This window comes from Taeniopygia guttata, chromosome 1A (assembly GCF_048771995.1).
Source record: "Taeniopygia guttata chromosome 1A, bTaeGut7.mat, whole genome shotgun sequence".
Classification (NCBI taxonomy): Eukaryota; Metazoa; Chordata; class Aves; order Passeriformes; family Estrildidae; genus Taeniopygia; species Taeniopygia guttata.
The window spans coordinates 1196527-1212118 of NC_133025.1; the positions used below are offsets into that span (position 1 = coordinate 1196527).

At 42.1% G+C, this 15592-nt stretch overlaps 1 protein-coding gene across 1 annotated transcript in view; it reads right to left on the minus strand.

The window, feature by feature from the left end:
• Positions 1 to 287: 287 nt before the first annotated feature.
• UBE2H (ubiquitin conjugating enzyme E2 H) overlaps positions 288 to 15592 on the minus strand; it is a 43739-nt gene continuing 28434 nt past the window's right edge. Inside the window, exons 2-7 of the mRNA XM_072918265.1 lie at positions 15352 to 15428; positions 14735 to 14809; positions 5878 to 5917; positions 5558 to 5610; positions 2632 to 2760; positions 288 to 640 (exon numbers count right to left, since the gene is read on the minus strand). Coding sequence (XP_072774366.1) covers positions 516 to 640; positions 2632 to 2760; positions 5558 to 5610; positions 5878 to 5917; positions 14735 to 14809; positions 15352 to 15428 — 499 coding nt within the window. The 3' untranslated portion in view covers positions 288 to 515. The remainder of the gene's footprint in view (positions 641 to 2631; positions 2761 to 5557; positions 5611 to 5877; positions 5918 to 14734; positions 14810 to 15351; positions 15429 to 15592) is intronic.

The following is a 15592-nucleotide window of genomic DNA, read 5'->3' on the forward strand; positions in this document are numbered from 1 at the left end:
CTCAAGGTTTTAGGCTTGGAGGAAACGCCAAAAATCTCAGGTGGAAACCTCGATCCGACAGCAAATCCCTTTTTTTTTTTTTTTTTCTTTTTTTTTTCTGTCTGTTGTTTGGATTTTTTGGGGTTTTTTTTGGCTAATTCCCTCCCTCCCAGGGCAGCTGTTGGGTAGCACACCAAAGTTGACTTGGCCAAATGGAAAATCTCAACGCATGCATCCGGGCTGCATATTGCTACCAGAATGGAATGTTGGGAATGCTCTAAATGCACCTCGGGAATCGGGAAATGACCGAGAAAATCAAGACCTAAAGGGTGATATATATATATATATCTATATATATATATATATTTATATATAAATATTTATATATAAATATATATATATATATCTCGATGCTATAATTCATAAAAACCTTGTTTAGTAATAAAAAAAATTGCTTTGTTTAAATATGAATATTATAGTCTGCTTCTCATGGTTAGGAAATTAGAGTCTCTCTGAAAAGCAGGTGGCCTCCTCTACTACAACTCCATGTCCTGAGCCTCATCTTCGGAGAAATCAGACATGGAGCTCTCGGATGAGCTGTCCCCGGTGCCTTCTTCCTGTTCTTTTAGTGCTTCTTCTGTTGCATATTTCTGGATGTATTCTGGATAGGAAAGAGGGAAAAAAAAAAAAAATTTAGGGATATTTAGGGTCAGGATGTATTTGATAAATCAGGTAAATGGTTTCTTATAAAAGCAATAATGTAAAATAGAATAATTACATTATTTACATAATGTAAAATAGACTAAAAATTATAAAAATGATAGTGGAATAGGATAAACTACTGTAAATGATCACAAAAATTAATAGTGATAAATCATGTAAGTATATAAATGATAAATTATCCTATTGCCCAGAGAAGCTGTGGCTGCCTCCTCCTCGGGAATGTTCCAGGAGCACCCTGGGATAGTGGAAGGGGTGGGAACTGGATGGTTTTGAGGCCCCTTCCATTCCAAACCATTCCAGGATTCTGTGACACATCCTTGAGGTGGCTGCTCCCTTCCCAAAGCTTTCCAAGAACTCATCTCCTCTGGAAAAATGGGAAGATCCCGAGGGAGCTGCTATTCCTTGCACATTCCCCCTTGGTGGGATCCCCAAAATTCCCTCTGGGATTATTCCAAATCCGCCTAAACTCCAGCTGGCAGCTGCTTTGGGAGCTCCCAGGCAGGGGCTGGCAGGGCAGGAGGCCACCAGCACCTCCTCACTGGCTGCTCCAGGGGACATTCCCACTTTTTTTTTGGAAGGTTTGACCCAGGAAAAGTGAAATTTCCAGTGAGTTTCCATGCTGAGTGTCACATTGATTGGGATTTGTATTGGGAATTTCAGTCCATCAAGGAAAAAAAAAAAAAAACAAACAACAAAATATCTAAATATTGACAAAGCATCTCCCACAGAAGGGTGTTCAGGAAGGGGAACCCTCATGGCACCAATTCCTGCCAGGAAAACAGTCTGGATTAATCTGTTCACAGAGCCTGGAGCAGCAGGAAGGGGCTGTGGTCACACCCTGGTGTTCCAAGGGAATCCTGCTGCAATTCCACACCCATGGGGTGGGAAAAGTGATCCCAGAGATGTGCTGAGCTCCCAGCAAAAACTCAGCCTGGAGATCCCCCAGCTGTTCCTCACCTTCCCAAGGGAAGATTCCCTAAGGAATCTTCCAGAGAGGAAGCAGAGAAGAGGAGGAATTACAAATTTTGGGGCACCCCTCCGTGCCTGTGGCCCCCTCCCCAAAACACCAGGAACATTTCCTGAGCTCCCAGGGACAAAAACACCAGGAGCAGCAGCAATAAATAAAATATTGGATTTGCACTCCTGAGTTTCCCAGAGCACAGGAGCTGCCAGGATCCTCTGCAGCAATTTGAACATGTCCAAGGTTATTTTTTGAAATGAGGGGTGGCAGAGTTTTTTAGCTCCATCCCATCCTTGTCATGGGAAGAGCCGGTGGAATTGGGGCTCTGGGATTTATGGAGCACGTTCCAAGCACTTCCAGCTCCTTCCAGATCATCCTGGAAGGGTGGGAAGGAGGGAACAGGCGATCCCTTTATCCCAAGGGATGTCCTCAGAGCTTCCTTTGGCTGCAGTCAGTTTTCCTGGCTTTTTTCCAAGGATATTTTTGGGTTTTGGGCTGTTTCCATGAAAGCCTGGAGGACTCTCAGTGCTGGCACTGGAGATTTTATCTGACAAACCATTTTTTGCCTGCAAGGTATGAAATTTTTTGCCTTTCTCTGGTATGAAAAAGCAGGGAATGGACTTTGGGATACTGAGCAGGGCAGATCTGCAGGGAAGTTCCCACAATCCTGTCAGAGGAATCGGCCAAAGGAGGCTGAATAATTCACAATTTAAATCAAATTTTGAGAATTCCACCCTCAAAAATTGGGCATTTCACACCAGAAGAGTGACTCCTGGTTTAACCACTCCTGGGTGATGTTTTGGGATACCTGAGCTTTCCCAATTTCCCAACCCAGCAGCACCTCACCCCCCCTTCCTTCACATCATCCCATTTAAAACTGGAAGAGGAAAAAACAGGCAAAACCTGCAGCAAAGAGCCACCCCTCCCTGGGGATGGGGTCCCAATTAATGGTGCTCATTAGGCCTCACCTTTAATTTTCTGTTTGTACTCTTCTGGTCGGTGGAGGTACATGGCTGCAGCATCACCATTTAGAGGATCTATGGGATTGGGATAAGCCAGCAGCTGGGGCAGGAACGACTCAAATATATTGGTGAGATCTGCAAGGCAAACACAACGTTGGTGTCTGTGTCCCCAGAGGCAGAAACACCCCAAAAAACCACCCTGAACACCCAGACAGCAGCACAAACTCCAGGGGAAACGCACTAAAATGAGGTGAAATAAAGGGAGTAAAATCAAAAATGAAAATGAAACTCCTCACTAACTCCTCAGCCCTACACATAAATGCTGATATCCACGGGTGAAGCAAGGAAGGGGATGGAATTTTCCTGATTTTTAATCCTGGCTTGAAAAATTAGGAAAAACTCCAAACAAACAGTGCTGTGCTTTGCCCTTCCCTGAATTCTTTAGCCCTTCCAATCTCTATTTAAATGGAAGTTCTCTGCCCATGGAGCAGGGCTGGAGCTCAGTCTCCAAGGTCCCTCCAACCCCAACCACTCCATGATTCCTGGAAAGCACAGAGCTCTTCCAAAACTTTCCATGGTCTCGTTAATAGAAACCACCACTAAAAAAAATAAACAATTCAGGGAACGTGCACAGCTCCCAGGAACACCCCAGGAATCTGTCACCAAATAATCCACAGCAGGAAACTGCCAGGAGTGACTGGGGATACACAAACCCCTCTTCCCACATCCCTGAAATCCCCCAAAAAAGGGGAAGGAGATCTCCAGGTGCTCTCCCTGTGCAAAGAGCTCCTCCAGCTGTGGGATGCAGCCACGGAATTCCAGATGTGGTGCCCAGGTTTGTCCTGGCTGGAATGCTGAGCTCCTGGGATGGAGCACAGCAGCACCTGGAGAGAGGATGTGAATCCCAAAAAGGGATCCCAGAAAACTGCAGGAGTGCTCTGCATGGACATTCCCTGCCATTGGCAGCTGGAATTCCCAGGGACTGGACTGGGGCATTGGCAGCAAGAAGTAAATTTTAATTTGTAAAATTTGGGCTCCACTTGGCTCAGGAGCCTCTTTGTGGCCACCGAAGGCTCCTGAGGAAGAGGGAGCAGAGCCCTGGAATTCCTCTGTGGCTCACAGGACACCCAGGAAAATGATTTTTCCTTGGAGGAACCTTCTCTCAAACCTTCCAGATGTGGTTTCGAGCCTTACAAGGTCCCCAGACTTGCATCAAAAGATAAATTTTGTTTTCCAGCTGGGTCAGCAGGTGGAGCATGTGCAGGAATTTCAAGCACAGCGCTGAGGGGCTGCTGCTTCCCCAGGGAACGAGCAGGAACTTGTTGGAGCTTTGCCTTGGTTTAGAGGTTTTGTCTTTTTTTTAACTCATGTTTTTAAAGAAAACTTAGTAGTCTCTTGTTGTTTAGTCTTAAGGTAGTTTATTGTAAGCTATCTAAAAGATTGTCTTTTTTGGCTCAGCAGCTCAGGCAGAGGCACACACATTTTTGACACCCTCTCAGTTTGTTGTCTTCTTTTTCTCTTTCCCCGCCCCTGGCTGTTGCTATTTTTTATATGATATATTACGTGATATATGTTCATAATGTTTTTAATTTTTAAAATATTTTAATATTTTAATATTAAATTTAATAATATTTATTAAAATGAAAACATTTATTTTTATTATTTTAGTATTTTTTAATATTTTAATATTTTAATATTTATTACTTATATTAAATGGTGCTTTTCTATTTTAAACTTAATCTGTAAGTGCTAACATTATTAAGAATATGGAAGTAAGGAAGAAGAAAGAGGAGGAATAGGACTGGCCTACATTCTACTATTTTAAAACTTTTGACTTCTATGTATAAAGTAAAAACCCCCCTGTATAGGTGTTAAACCTCCTTTGTATAATATTAAAAAAAATACTTTTACTTTTTAACTATTTTTACTATAATATCTAAATTTTTGTGATTTCTTGTTCTACTTTTAAAGTTGGTAAATTATTCTATGGCTTAAACTCATAATTATAGCTGTTTTTAGTTGCTTGTTAGGGTTTCAAATGTTTTTGACTAGGGTTTGGAACCTCCAAAAATGTCTGAGGGACATTTTGAGTTCTAACAGAACTGAACCACGAGGCCCTCAGGAAGTTTTTGGTGGATATTCCACATTTCTCCCACCTTGGTTGCTGCTGGAATTACCTGCCCCAGATCTTTGGCCAGCTCTGCTTTACAGGAATTGAAAAACTCATTTTTTAAATGCAAAAAGGAAAGGAATTATTCCAAATTTCCAAAGAAATTTCCCTTTTTTTTTTTTGTGAGGTGGTGTTGGAATCTTGGGTTGGTGATTTGAGAGGGAATTCAGCCCTGCCAGTGTCCCCCTGCAGCTCCAAGGCAGGGCCTGGAATGCTGGAGCACAAAACCACTGGAATTATTTCTTTTTGCCCTTTGGAGCAGTGGAAAAGCTGATCTCCCACCACAAATTCATGCTGTGACCCTCATCCCTCCACCACACTGGGAATTCCAGAGTTCCAAGGAGGAATTCCAGCTAAAATCAGTTTTCCAGGGAAGAACCTGAAGGATTTGATGTCCACATTCTCCTGGATTTCTTCCACAAAGCGTAGCTGGAATATCTGGAATTCCCATTTTTAAATAGAGACTCACCTGTGTTCCTTCTAACAGTTCTAGCTTTTTATAAATTCTATTTTAAATTGATTTCTTTTTAAAATTGACCTGTTTATCTCCAAAAACTAGATTTTTAACCAGAAATGAGCCCAGGAAAATCACCCTGCAGCATCAGAGGCAATACCACCTCCTAACCTGCAAAAAATCTAATTTTTCTTGAGATCTTGGCTGAGGAAGGAGTTTCAAATTAAGTAAAAAACCCAAAATCAAAGGGAAGAGACCTCCAAAAATTGGCCTGAAATCACCAGGAGAGAGGAAAACGCCCAACTCACCGTAAAGAGCTGTCCAGGTTTGATTGATTACATCTAGACATACAGTTCCTGACCTGGAACACATGGAAAAAATGGAATTAACACTGCAAAACACTCTGGGAATTGAAAAAAAACTCCTCCCCAACCCCTTCCCCAGGGTTTGGGATAAAGCCTGATTTATTCCTATTTATGGTCTTTAACCACCTCCATCCTCCCACTCTGCCCAAGAGAAAATAAATTGGAATTTTACTGCCATGGAAGCCCCACACAGGCAAAAATTGACGGGAAAATATCTGAAATTTTGGAGGATTATTCCAAACATGAAGGATGGATTTACTCACGCTTCGTCAATGTTGGGATGGAAGATTTTATTCATGAATCCTGCAAGGAGAAACAGAATGAAATTAGCAGGAAAAAAGCCCAAATAAATGTATTTTTTTTACGTGAGAAATCTGGAATTTATTGGACAAGGACCCAAAGCCATAAATAGCTTTAAAATAAGCAGGCAGCATTCCCACCCTGGGGTCCATTCCCTCAAAATCCAGGGAAACTGGGGTCAGGAAATTCAGGAAAACTCTGCAGTGAGATCACAAAGCTTTTGTGGGATCCTGAAAATTCCTGTCCATCAGCTCAGTGGAGCACTGAACACAAATTTAAGCTCAACATTTGATTTTTTAAAAATATATTTTGCCCAACAGAGATTTTCTATGAGCTTGACATCACGACATTAATCTACACTTGTGAGCCAGGGAGGCAATAATTCAAATTTTCCATCAATTAATTATAGCAATTAATTCTCCTCTTGGGGCCTTTAGACTCCTAAAAAACAGCTCAGGTGAGGTTTAGGAGCAGAGAGCTCGACGTGGTTTTGTCCACATTTCAGATATCTGGATTTGAGAGGGTTTGGTTTTTTTTTTTGTGTTCTCAGTTTCAAATTAAAGTTTGAAATGAATAAAATAAATTTTTAAATAAATAAATAAATAATTTTTGAGTATTTTTTAAAATAAAAAAAAATTATTCAGAATAAATTTTGAATTGGTTTCAAGCCTTTTTTACTGAGAATTTGCCATAAATCCTCATCTTCCCTGTTGTGCCACCATTTTGGATTGAGAATTTGCCATAAATTTTCATTTTTCCTGTTGTGCCACCATTTTGGATTGAGAATTTGCCATAAATTCTCATTTTCCCTGTTGTGCCACTTTTTTATTGAGAATTTGCCATAAATTCTCCTTTTCCCTGTTGTGCCACCATTTTGGATTGAGAATTTGCCATAAATTTTCATTTTTCCTGTTGTGCCACCATTTTGGATTAAGAATTTGCCATAAATCTTCCTTTTCCCTGTTGTGCCACTTTTTTATTGAGAATTTGCCATAAATCCTCCTTTTTTCTGTTGTGACACTATTTTTATTGATAATTTGCTATAAATCTTCCTTTTCCCTGTTGTGCCACCATTTTGGATTGAGAATTTGCCATAAATTTTCATTTTTCCTGTTGTGCCACCATTTTGGATTGAGAATTTGCCATAAATTTTCATTTTTCCTGTTGTGCCACTTTTTTATTGAGGAATTGCTACAAATTCTCATTTTTCCTGTTGTGCCACCATTTTGGATTGAGAATTTGCCATAAATTCTCATTTTCCTTGTTGTGCCACTTTTTTATTGAGAATTTGCCATAAATCCTCATTTTTCCTGTTGTGCCACTATTTTTATTGATAATTTGCTATAAATTCTCCTTTTCCCTGTTGTGCCAACATCCCACAGCCCAAAAATCCCGACAAACACGTGGGATTTTCCCTGAATTCTGCAGGAATCCTTTTAAACCAACAGCAACTATTTCTTCTGACAAGGATAAAACCAAGGAAGAAACTCAGGTGTGGGATGTTGCCTCAATCCATGGAAAAAGCTCCTTCCAGGACTCAAAACACACAGAAGTTTTCTTTCCAGAGCTGTCAAAAAACCCCAAAAAGTCCGTGTTTAACCATTTAAAAAGCTCCCAACCTTTTGGGCGAGGCACTGAGTGTCATTCCTGCCCAAACAAGGAGCAATCCCAGTCTGGGTGACTGAAATTCCCTCCTTCCCAGGAATTCTGACCCAAAATTCCAGCTTTGCTTTGGGGGATTCTGCACAAATCCAGCCCCAGGCTGAGCCAACACCCAAAGCTGGAACAACCTCCAAGAGGAAGGAGAACTCCAAAACATCTCCACGCTACCAAGTGAATTTCAGGAACAGCCTGGCAGGATTCAGCTGGAAAAACTGAAGCAGATTTAACAAGGGAAGCTGTAGTTCCATCAAATATTTACGTTCTGCAGCTCCCACAAGTTTAAATCAGGTCACGGATCCATTTTGCTGGAGCTGAGCTGCAGCGAGCGCTGATCCCGATCCGAAATCCTGCCTGGCTCTTTGGGGGGAAAACCAAATAAAGGATGGAGAGGGTGAGGAAGGCACTGGGAATAAAAAATCCCTTCCTTCACATTGTCCTTGGGTTCAAGCTTCCCAAATGGAAGAGTTGTTCTCCAGGAGCATCCCCTCCCTGCATTCATTTCCAAGGATTCATCCCCCATCCTCATTCCATGATACAAACTGCTCAGGCCGAGAGCAGCTCCATGGAAATCCTTCTTTTTTCCTGATCCAGGAATAAGCACAATTCTCCCCTCCTTTATTTGAAGTGTAAATCCTCCTGTGCTGACATCGTTCCCACAAACCCGACTGGCTCTGTGTTTATTTTGATGGATAAAAAGGACACAGCGCCCATAAACATCCAGGTAAAAAATGAAATTCCAAGTTTTACAGGAAGCCAGGAGGGAGGAAAAAAAATTCCCAGCACTGGGGCAGGTTTATTGTCACACAGCATGTCCCAATTAATGCACTGTGCAGAATTCCAGGTGAGCATTCCATCAGACAGGATTGGGATTTTGGTGTTCTTTCCATGACATGGAGCCGAGGTCACAGCCTCTGATTCCAGGTGCTGGACTGGTTGGAAACACTTAATATTTTAAATCAAAATTCCCACTGAACTCCTGGAAAAGCCAATGCTTGGGAAGAGTGTGAGCAGCACAATCCACCCTTTGTATATGGAGACACTGAAGTCCAGGATTGCCTTTGGAATAAAAGCATAAAATCCACGTGGATAAAAAGATAACAGAAAACGCCCTGGATATCCCTAAGGAATTCCACACCAGGAAGGGATGCAGCTGTTCCCACCCTGGAAAACCAACCCTGGAAGCCACTGGTGTCCCATCTACAGCCTGGAGTGAGAATTCCCTGGATTGCCAAAAACCCTGGAGGAGAAGGGTTGTTAAATTTAAATCCCAGCTCACTAAAGGCTGGCAATGCCTCGGTGCTGGAAACTGGGGAATGGGGAAGATTCCCACCCTAATACCTGGATTATTGGGAAACATGGAAGATTCTCACCCTAATACCTGGATAATTGGGGGAATGGGGAAAATCCCCACCCTAATACCTGGGAAACATGGAAGATTCCCACCCTAATACATGGATAATTGGGAAATGTGGAAGATTTCCACCGTAATACCTGGATAACTTGGGAAACATGGGAGATTCCCACCCTAACACCTGGATAACTGGGAAATCTGGAAGATTCTCACCCCAATACCTGGATAACTTGGGAATATGGAAGATTCCCACCTAATACTTGGATAACTTGGGAATGTGGACGATTCCCACCCTAACACATGGGAAACCTGGAAGATTCTTACCCAAATACCTGGATAATTGGGAAACATGGAAGAGTCCCACCCTAATACATGGATAATTGGAAAATCTGGAAGATTCCCACCCCAATACCTGGATATCTTGGGAATATGGAAGATTCTCACCCTAATAACTTGGAAACATGGGAAACATGGAAGATTCCCACCTAATACTTGGATAACTTGGGAATGTGGAAGATTCCCACCCTAACACCTGGGAAACCTGGAAGATTCTTACCAAAATACCTGGATAATTGGGAAACATGGAAGATTCCCACCCTAATACCTTGGGAAACACGGAAGATTCCCACCCCAACACCTGGATAACTTGGGAATGTGGAAGACTCTCACCCCAATACCTTTGAAATCTGGAAGATTCCCACCCTAACACCTGGATAATTGGGAAACATGGAAGACAAACTGATTTTTGATGGAATTTGAAGTGAGGAGCCCGCTAAGAGCACTCACTAACACAAGGAGTTTCTATCCCTCCAATCCCAGGAGCTTCCCCAAACAATAAATTAGGAGAAATCTGTAAAATCCTGGCTGGAATCCAAGGAAATTAAAAAAAAAAAAAGAAATTAAATCCAGCTGCCTCTACCAGCTGCCACAATTCCTCATTCTACACATATATATATATATATTTATACATATATTCCATATGTTCTGTGCACACACCAGGTGTTTTGTTTGGGAAAACACTTGGAAAAAAGGGAAAATAGAAATAGAAAACAGAAATATCTGCACCTGCAGCTAAGTGGGACTGTGATGGAGGAAAATGAGAGCTGGGTATGAAAATACAGAAAAAATAATAATGCAGAAAAAACAATGCAGATAATATATAAAGAAATAAAGATGTAGAATTTATAAATAGATTAAGATTTGTAAATATAGAGAGAATTTATAAATAGAGAGAGAATTTTTATAAAAATATGTAGCATATATAGAATTTATTTGAGAAACTGAGGCTGTGGGCATTTTGAATGTAAATTTTCCAGAGAAATGGAGAATCCTAAACAAGGAAAAGGAGAGAAACAGAATCCTAAACAGAGAAAACTGGAAAAAGGAGAATCCTAAACAGCTCCAAACACTTTGGAATTGGAAGCAGACAAGGAGCAGGGAAGTGCTTCCTCATAAATGCAGGAATATTCCCAATAATTGGCTGAAAAAACAGGAATTGGTTTGTTTTTTTGGGGTTTTTTTTGGGTTTTTTGGGGTTTTTTTTGGTTTGGTTTTTTTTTTTGTTTTGTTTGGTTTTTTTTTGGAGCAACTGCTCCAGCTCAAGCCTGAAAATTGGGATATTCAGGTATTTATTTATCCTGATGGGAGCACTCAAGCCCAGAGCCAAGTTGCCAGCCCTACACCAGGCTCTGTTTAAATTCCTGATTTTCCTGGGACGTGCATTTCCCTTTTGGGGGATTTTTCCTGTTGGGAAAAATCATAATGAAAAGTTCAGGATCTGTCAGATTCCACAGCAAATCCAGGCAGTGCCAGGAACACCACAGGATGTGATGGAGCTGTCCCAGGAATCTCCACACAAAAATTCAGGATGGTTTAAGTTCTCAAATGTGGGAATACTCAGGAATTCCCAGTGCAATTTTTAGGGAACAGCAACGTGAAGAAAAGGGAATAAATGCTGTGGGTATCTGAGGATGGGAGAAGGGAGAGAAGATTGAGCAGGAAAAGAGGCAAAAAAGCTTCTCCTGGAGACAAAGAGATCCCTGCTCCTTTAGGGATTCCCAGCACATCCACACCTTTCCCAAGGACAGCTCTGGAGCCCACTGGAAAACCCTCTCCTGGTCAGGTTTCAAGGCTAAAGGCAAAAAAAAAAGCCAAAAGTGCTAAAAAAAGTCATATTTTTTGCAAAAACCCATGCCAGCATCAAATATTTTTTAGGATGGAAGGGATATTTCAGCCTCCAGTCCTGGAATATCAAGGGGAGGTGCAAGGATGGGGTTTGTGTTTTAATCTTTGGGATAAAGGTGGAATTTATTCAAGGAAAAGCTGCTGGATTCCGTATTTTCTCCAGGGAGAGACTCACGTGGACAATGTGAACTCTGCTGAGAACAGGAACAAGTCCAGGACCTCCTGTCCATTTATGGGCTCCATAACAATAAAATAATTCACTTACACCTCTAAAAATCAGAGATTTTCACAGCAAACTTCTTCCCTACTAATTATTATTATTTTCCAGAGCTCAGGCTGGGTTAGGAACGGGAGAATTCTCCTTTTCCATCATTCCCAGTGCTCCCAGTTCAGCTGGCATGAAGGTTTTATCAGCAATTCCCACAGCAGAGATAATCAGGATGCCCCAGCAGGCTTCACCCAGGCCTGGCTGTCCCAGATAAGCTGGGCTGGGCTGGGGCAGCAAAAATGGGAAAAAAAAGGAAAATAAAGCCTTCCCTGCAGCCTCCTGGGAGCTTTCCTGAGTCCCAGCACTTTCCTTGGGGCTTCCCAGCTTTTCCTGAGCTCTGCTCTGCTAAGCCAGCTCAGCTCCAGCAGGGATTTCATCCATCTCAGCTCTTGTTTCCAGCAAAAGGCAGGTTTTTAGGGAGAAAAATTGGGTTTTTCAGCACAAACCTGAGGAGAAAAAAGGGGTTTTTCAGCAAGAGAAAGATTTTGGGAAGAAAAAAAGGGATTTTTCAGCAAGAGGAAAACTTTGGGAAGAAAAAAAAGGGATTTTTCAGCAAGAGGAAAACTTTGGGAAGAAAAAAAAAAAAGGAGGTTTCAGCAAGATCTTGAGGGGGGAAAAGGAGTTTTTCAGCAAGAAGCAGTTCTTTGGGAAATAAAAAAGGGATTTTTCACCAAGAGGAAAACTTTGGGAAGAAAAAAAATGAGGTTTTAGCAAGAGCCTGAGGAGAAAAAAGGGGTTTTCAACAAGAGGAAGATTTTGGGAAGGAAAAAAAGGCATTTTTCAGCAAGAGGAAAACTTGGGGAAGGAAAAAAATGAGGTTTCAGCAAGAGCTTGAGGAGAAAAAAGGGGGTTTTCATTTTGGGAAGGAAAAAAGGCATTTTCCAGCAAGAGGGAGATTTTGGGAAGGAAAAAAAGGATTTTCCACTAAGAAGGGAGTTTTCAGGAAGAAAAAAAGGAGGTTTCAGCAAGATCTTGAGGAGAAAAAAGGGTTTTTTCAGCAAGAGGAAGATTCTGGGAAGGAAAAAAGGATTTTCCAGCAAGAGGAAGATTTTGGGAAGAAAAAAAAGGCATTTTTCAGCAAGAGGAAAACTTTGGGAAGAAAAAAAGGCTTTTTTCAGCAAGAAGATTTTAGAAAGGAAAAAAGGCATTTTTCAGCAAGAGAAAGATTTTGGGAAAGAAAAAAGGCATTTTTCAGCAAGAAGCAGTTTTTTGGGAAGGAAAAAAAAGGAGGTTTTAGCAAGAGCTTGAGGAGAAAAAAAATTACTTTTTCAGGCAGTTTTTTTTTGGGAAAAAATAAAGGGATTTTTCAGGAAGAGGCAGTTTTTTAGGAAGAAAAAAAAAGGGTTTTTCAGTCACTTGAACAGAGACTTGTAGGGTGAGGGAAGCTCCTCACGAGGTCTGGGATAAACCAGTGGAAACACAAAAGATTTAAAGGAGCAAGGGATGGAAAACTGAGAGAAAAGCAGCAAAATCAACATTGGAAAAGCCAAAAGAACTCAGAGATGTGAGTAGAAAACAGCTCCCTGCACATCATCCTGCCCCTGGATCCCTGAAGTGTCTAAGGCCAGCCTGGACTGGGGTTGGAGCCACCTGGGATACAGAAGGTGATGGAGTTGGATGAAATTTTAAGGTCCTTTCCAACCCAAACCATTCCATGATTTAAGACTGGTTTGGGAAGTGGGGAAGGACAAAGGACAGGCAGCAAACAGTGGGAATTCCCACTTGGAATGTGCCTCTCCAAGAGGGATTTCCAGAGCTGAGTCAGGAGGAATGTCAGAACTCAAAATGTCCCTCAGACATTTTTGGAGGTTCCAGGCCCTGGTCAGAAGCATTTGAGACCCTGGCAGGCAGCTGGAAACAGCTGTGATTTTGGATTTGAGCCTTAGAATGACTTACCAACCTTGCAGGAAGAACAAGAAGTCACAAAATTTAGATATTATAGTAGAAGTAGTCACAAAGTAGAGAGAAGAATTTTTGAGTGCTGTACAGGGGGGGTTTAGTTTTGTACATGGGGGCCAGAGGTTTTAAGATGGAGGGATTTGGGCCTGCCCTGTCCTCCCTCTTTCTCCTTCCTTACCTCCATGTTCTTGGTGATGTTGGCACGCACAGATTGGTTTAGAGCAGAAAGGCACCATTTAATATAGGTAATAGGCATTGGGGAAAAACTGTAACATGTAACACGTAATGTACCATATAAAAGATAGAAAAGCACCATTTAATATAGGTAATAGGCATTGGGGACAAACTGTACCCATGTAACACGTAATGTACCATATAAAAGACAGCACCAGCCATGGGTGAGGGAAAAAAGAAGCAGTCGGGAGTCAGAGAGGATGTCAGGGTGTGTGTGTGCCTCTGCCTGAGCTGTGAGCAAACCACAGCAGCCTGAGAAGAAAATATTTTAGATAACTTGCAATAAACTGCCTTGAGACTGAACAAGAGACTGCTGAGCCTTTCTCTGGAAGCTCAGGTTGGAGGAGAGACTTTTCCACCACACGGAGCCACCCCTGAACGAGGCTGAGCTCTGGCAGAGGAAGAAAAAGCTCCTCAGAGCTGCAGATTCCTGTATTCTTACTCAGGAATGTTTGCACATTTCTGGGGTTCACAGAAGATTTCAAACCAAACAAAAAAAAATTTTAAAAGTGAGGGATGGTGTATGAACAGCAGCACCCTCTCCCAAAAGGCACAAGTCCCACTTGGAACAGATGATTCCTCATCCCACAGAGCTCCCAAATAAAATCTAAGGGGTTATTTGAAGGAAGCAGCCAAGACTTGCCAGCTCCAAAGGAGGATTTTGATGTTGGAAAGGGCTTCAGCGACTGGAATGGGCACCTGAAGGCATCTGAGGGGGTTTCCTGCTCCCCAAGGATGGATCCAAGCTAAAAACCATTTCCTAATGGAATTTCCTACTGCTCTCCAAGGTGAAACAAGCCTGACCAATCAAGCCAGCAGTTTTTTTGGTGATAAATCCTTGCTTTTCAGTTTTTCCACACATCTATTCCCCGCTCCAAGAGGATGGAGGCTTCAGGGGAAGAAGTTCCATCCACTTTTGGACAAAAAAACCCAAAAATTGGGTTCACCCCAATACCAAGAACTGATGCTTTTGCTCCACTGCTCCACAGTAGAGTGAAGTTATTATTAAAAAACCTGGAATAGAGATTGAATTGATCAACACACAAATATGCAGCCAAATCCTTCTTCTCCCAAAGCCCAAAAATTCCTCTCGTCTTGGGATCTGAAATCCCATAAAAACATTTTGCAGACTAAAAGTCTTTATATTACACTGGTATATCGCTCCACCTGCAAACTTTAAGCCCAAATCACAAGATTTTGAAGGAAAATGAGTATTTGTTACCTATAGATGGGGATTTGAAGGGGTATTTGTCAGGAAGGTCGACTCTAACTTTCCATACTCCACCTTCATACGGTGCTGCAAGGGAGGAAAAGCAGGAATTAGACACTGCACAGTGAGGAGAGGATAAATAGAACCAGAGCATTCAGGAAAACACATCTCTGGAATAATCCACAGCTCCACTGGGGGTGAGATTTCAAAGCTCCCACGGGAAAAGCCTTTTTCTTGCTCTGCTTCACACGATTTGAAAAGATCCCAGCACGAAGACACCAGAGCCTGATTAAAAACAGGCACTGTGAGATAATCTCCTTACCTTTGGAGATGGTGCGAAATTAAGGTGGAAAAGCCATTTTAATGACAAACTCCATGGAAATTCCCATGACTGAAGCAAGTTTGGCCAGGCCTAGGAAAGCTCAGGGATGCTGAAGGAGCTTTGCAGAGCTCCAAGGGATGGGGTCTATCCATGACCACGCTCACAGCTGGATCCTCCCCACCCTCCAGAAGATGGATTTCTCCCTATCCCCCTTAGATTTGCTCATCCCTTCCCCTCTGGAATGTCATTTCCTCATTCCCCAAGCCAGTGGATTGTTTTTTTTGGAAGGGCAGGGTGACAAACTTACTTCCTTGTGGTCCATAAAACTTCACGACAAATTCGTTGAGTCCTCCTAAGATTGTGACTTCGTGTTTGCTCTCGATCCTGATGCAGCAAGTCAAGGAAAAACATCCAATCCAGGAAACAAAACCCATTTACTCACACCCAAGGAATTCATTCCAAGCCCATTGACCCAAATATCCAAAATATCCCAAGCCCCACACGGAATTTCAGTGTCCTGACACATCTAAGTGACCACAGTGACGTTG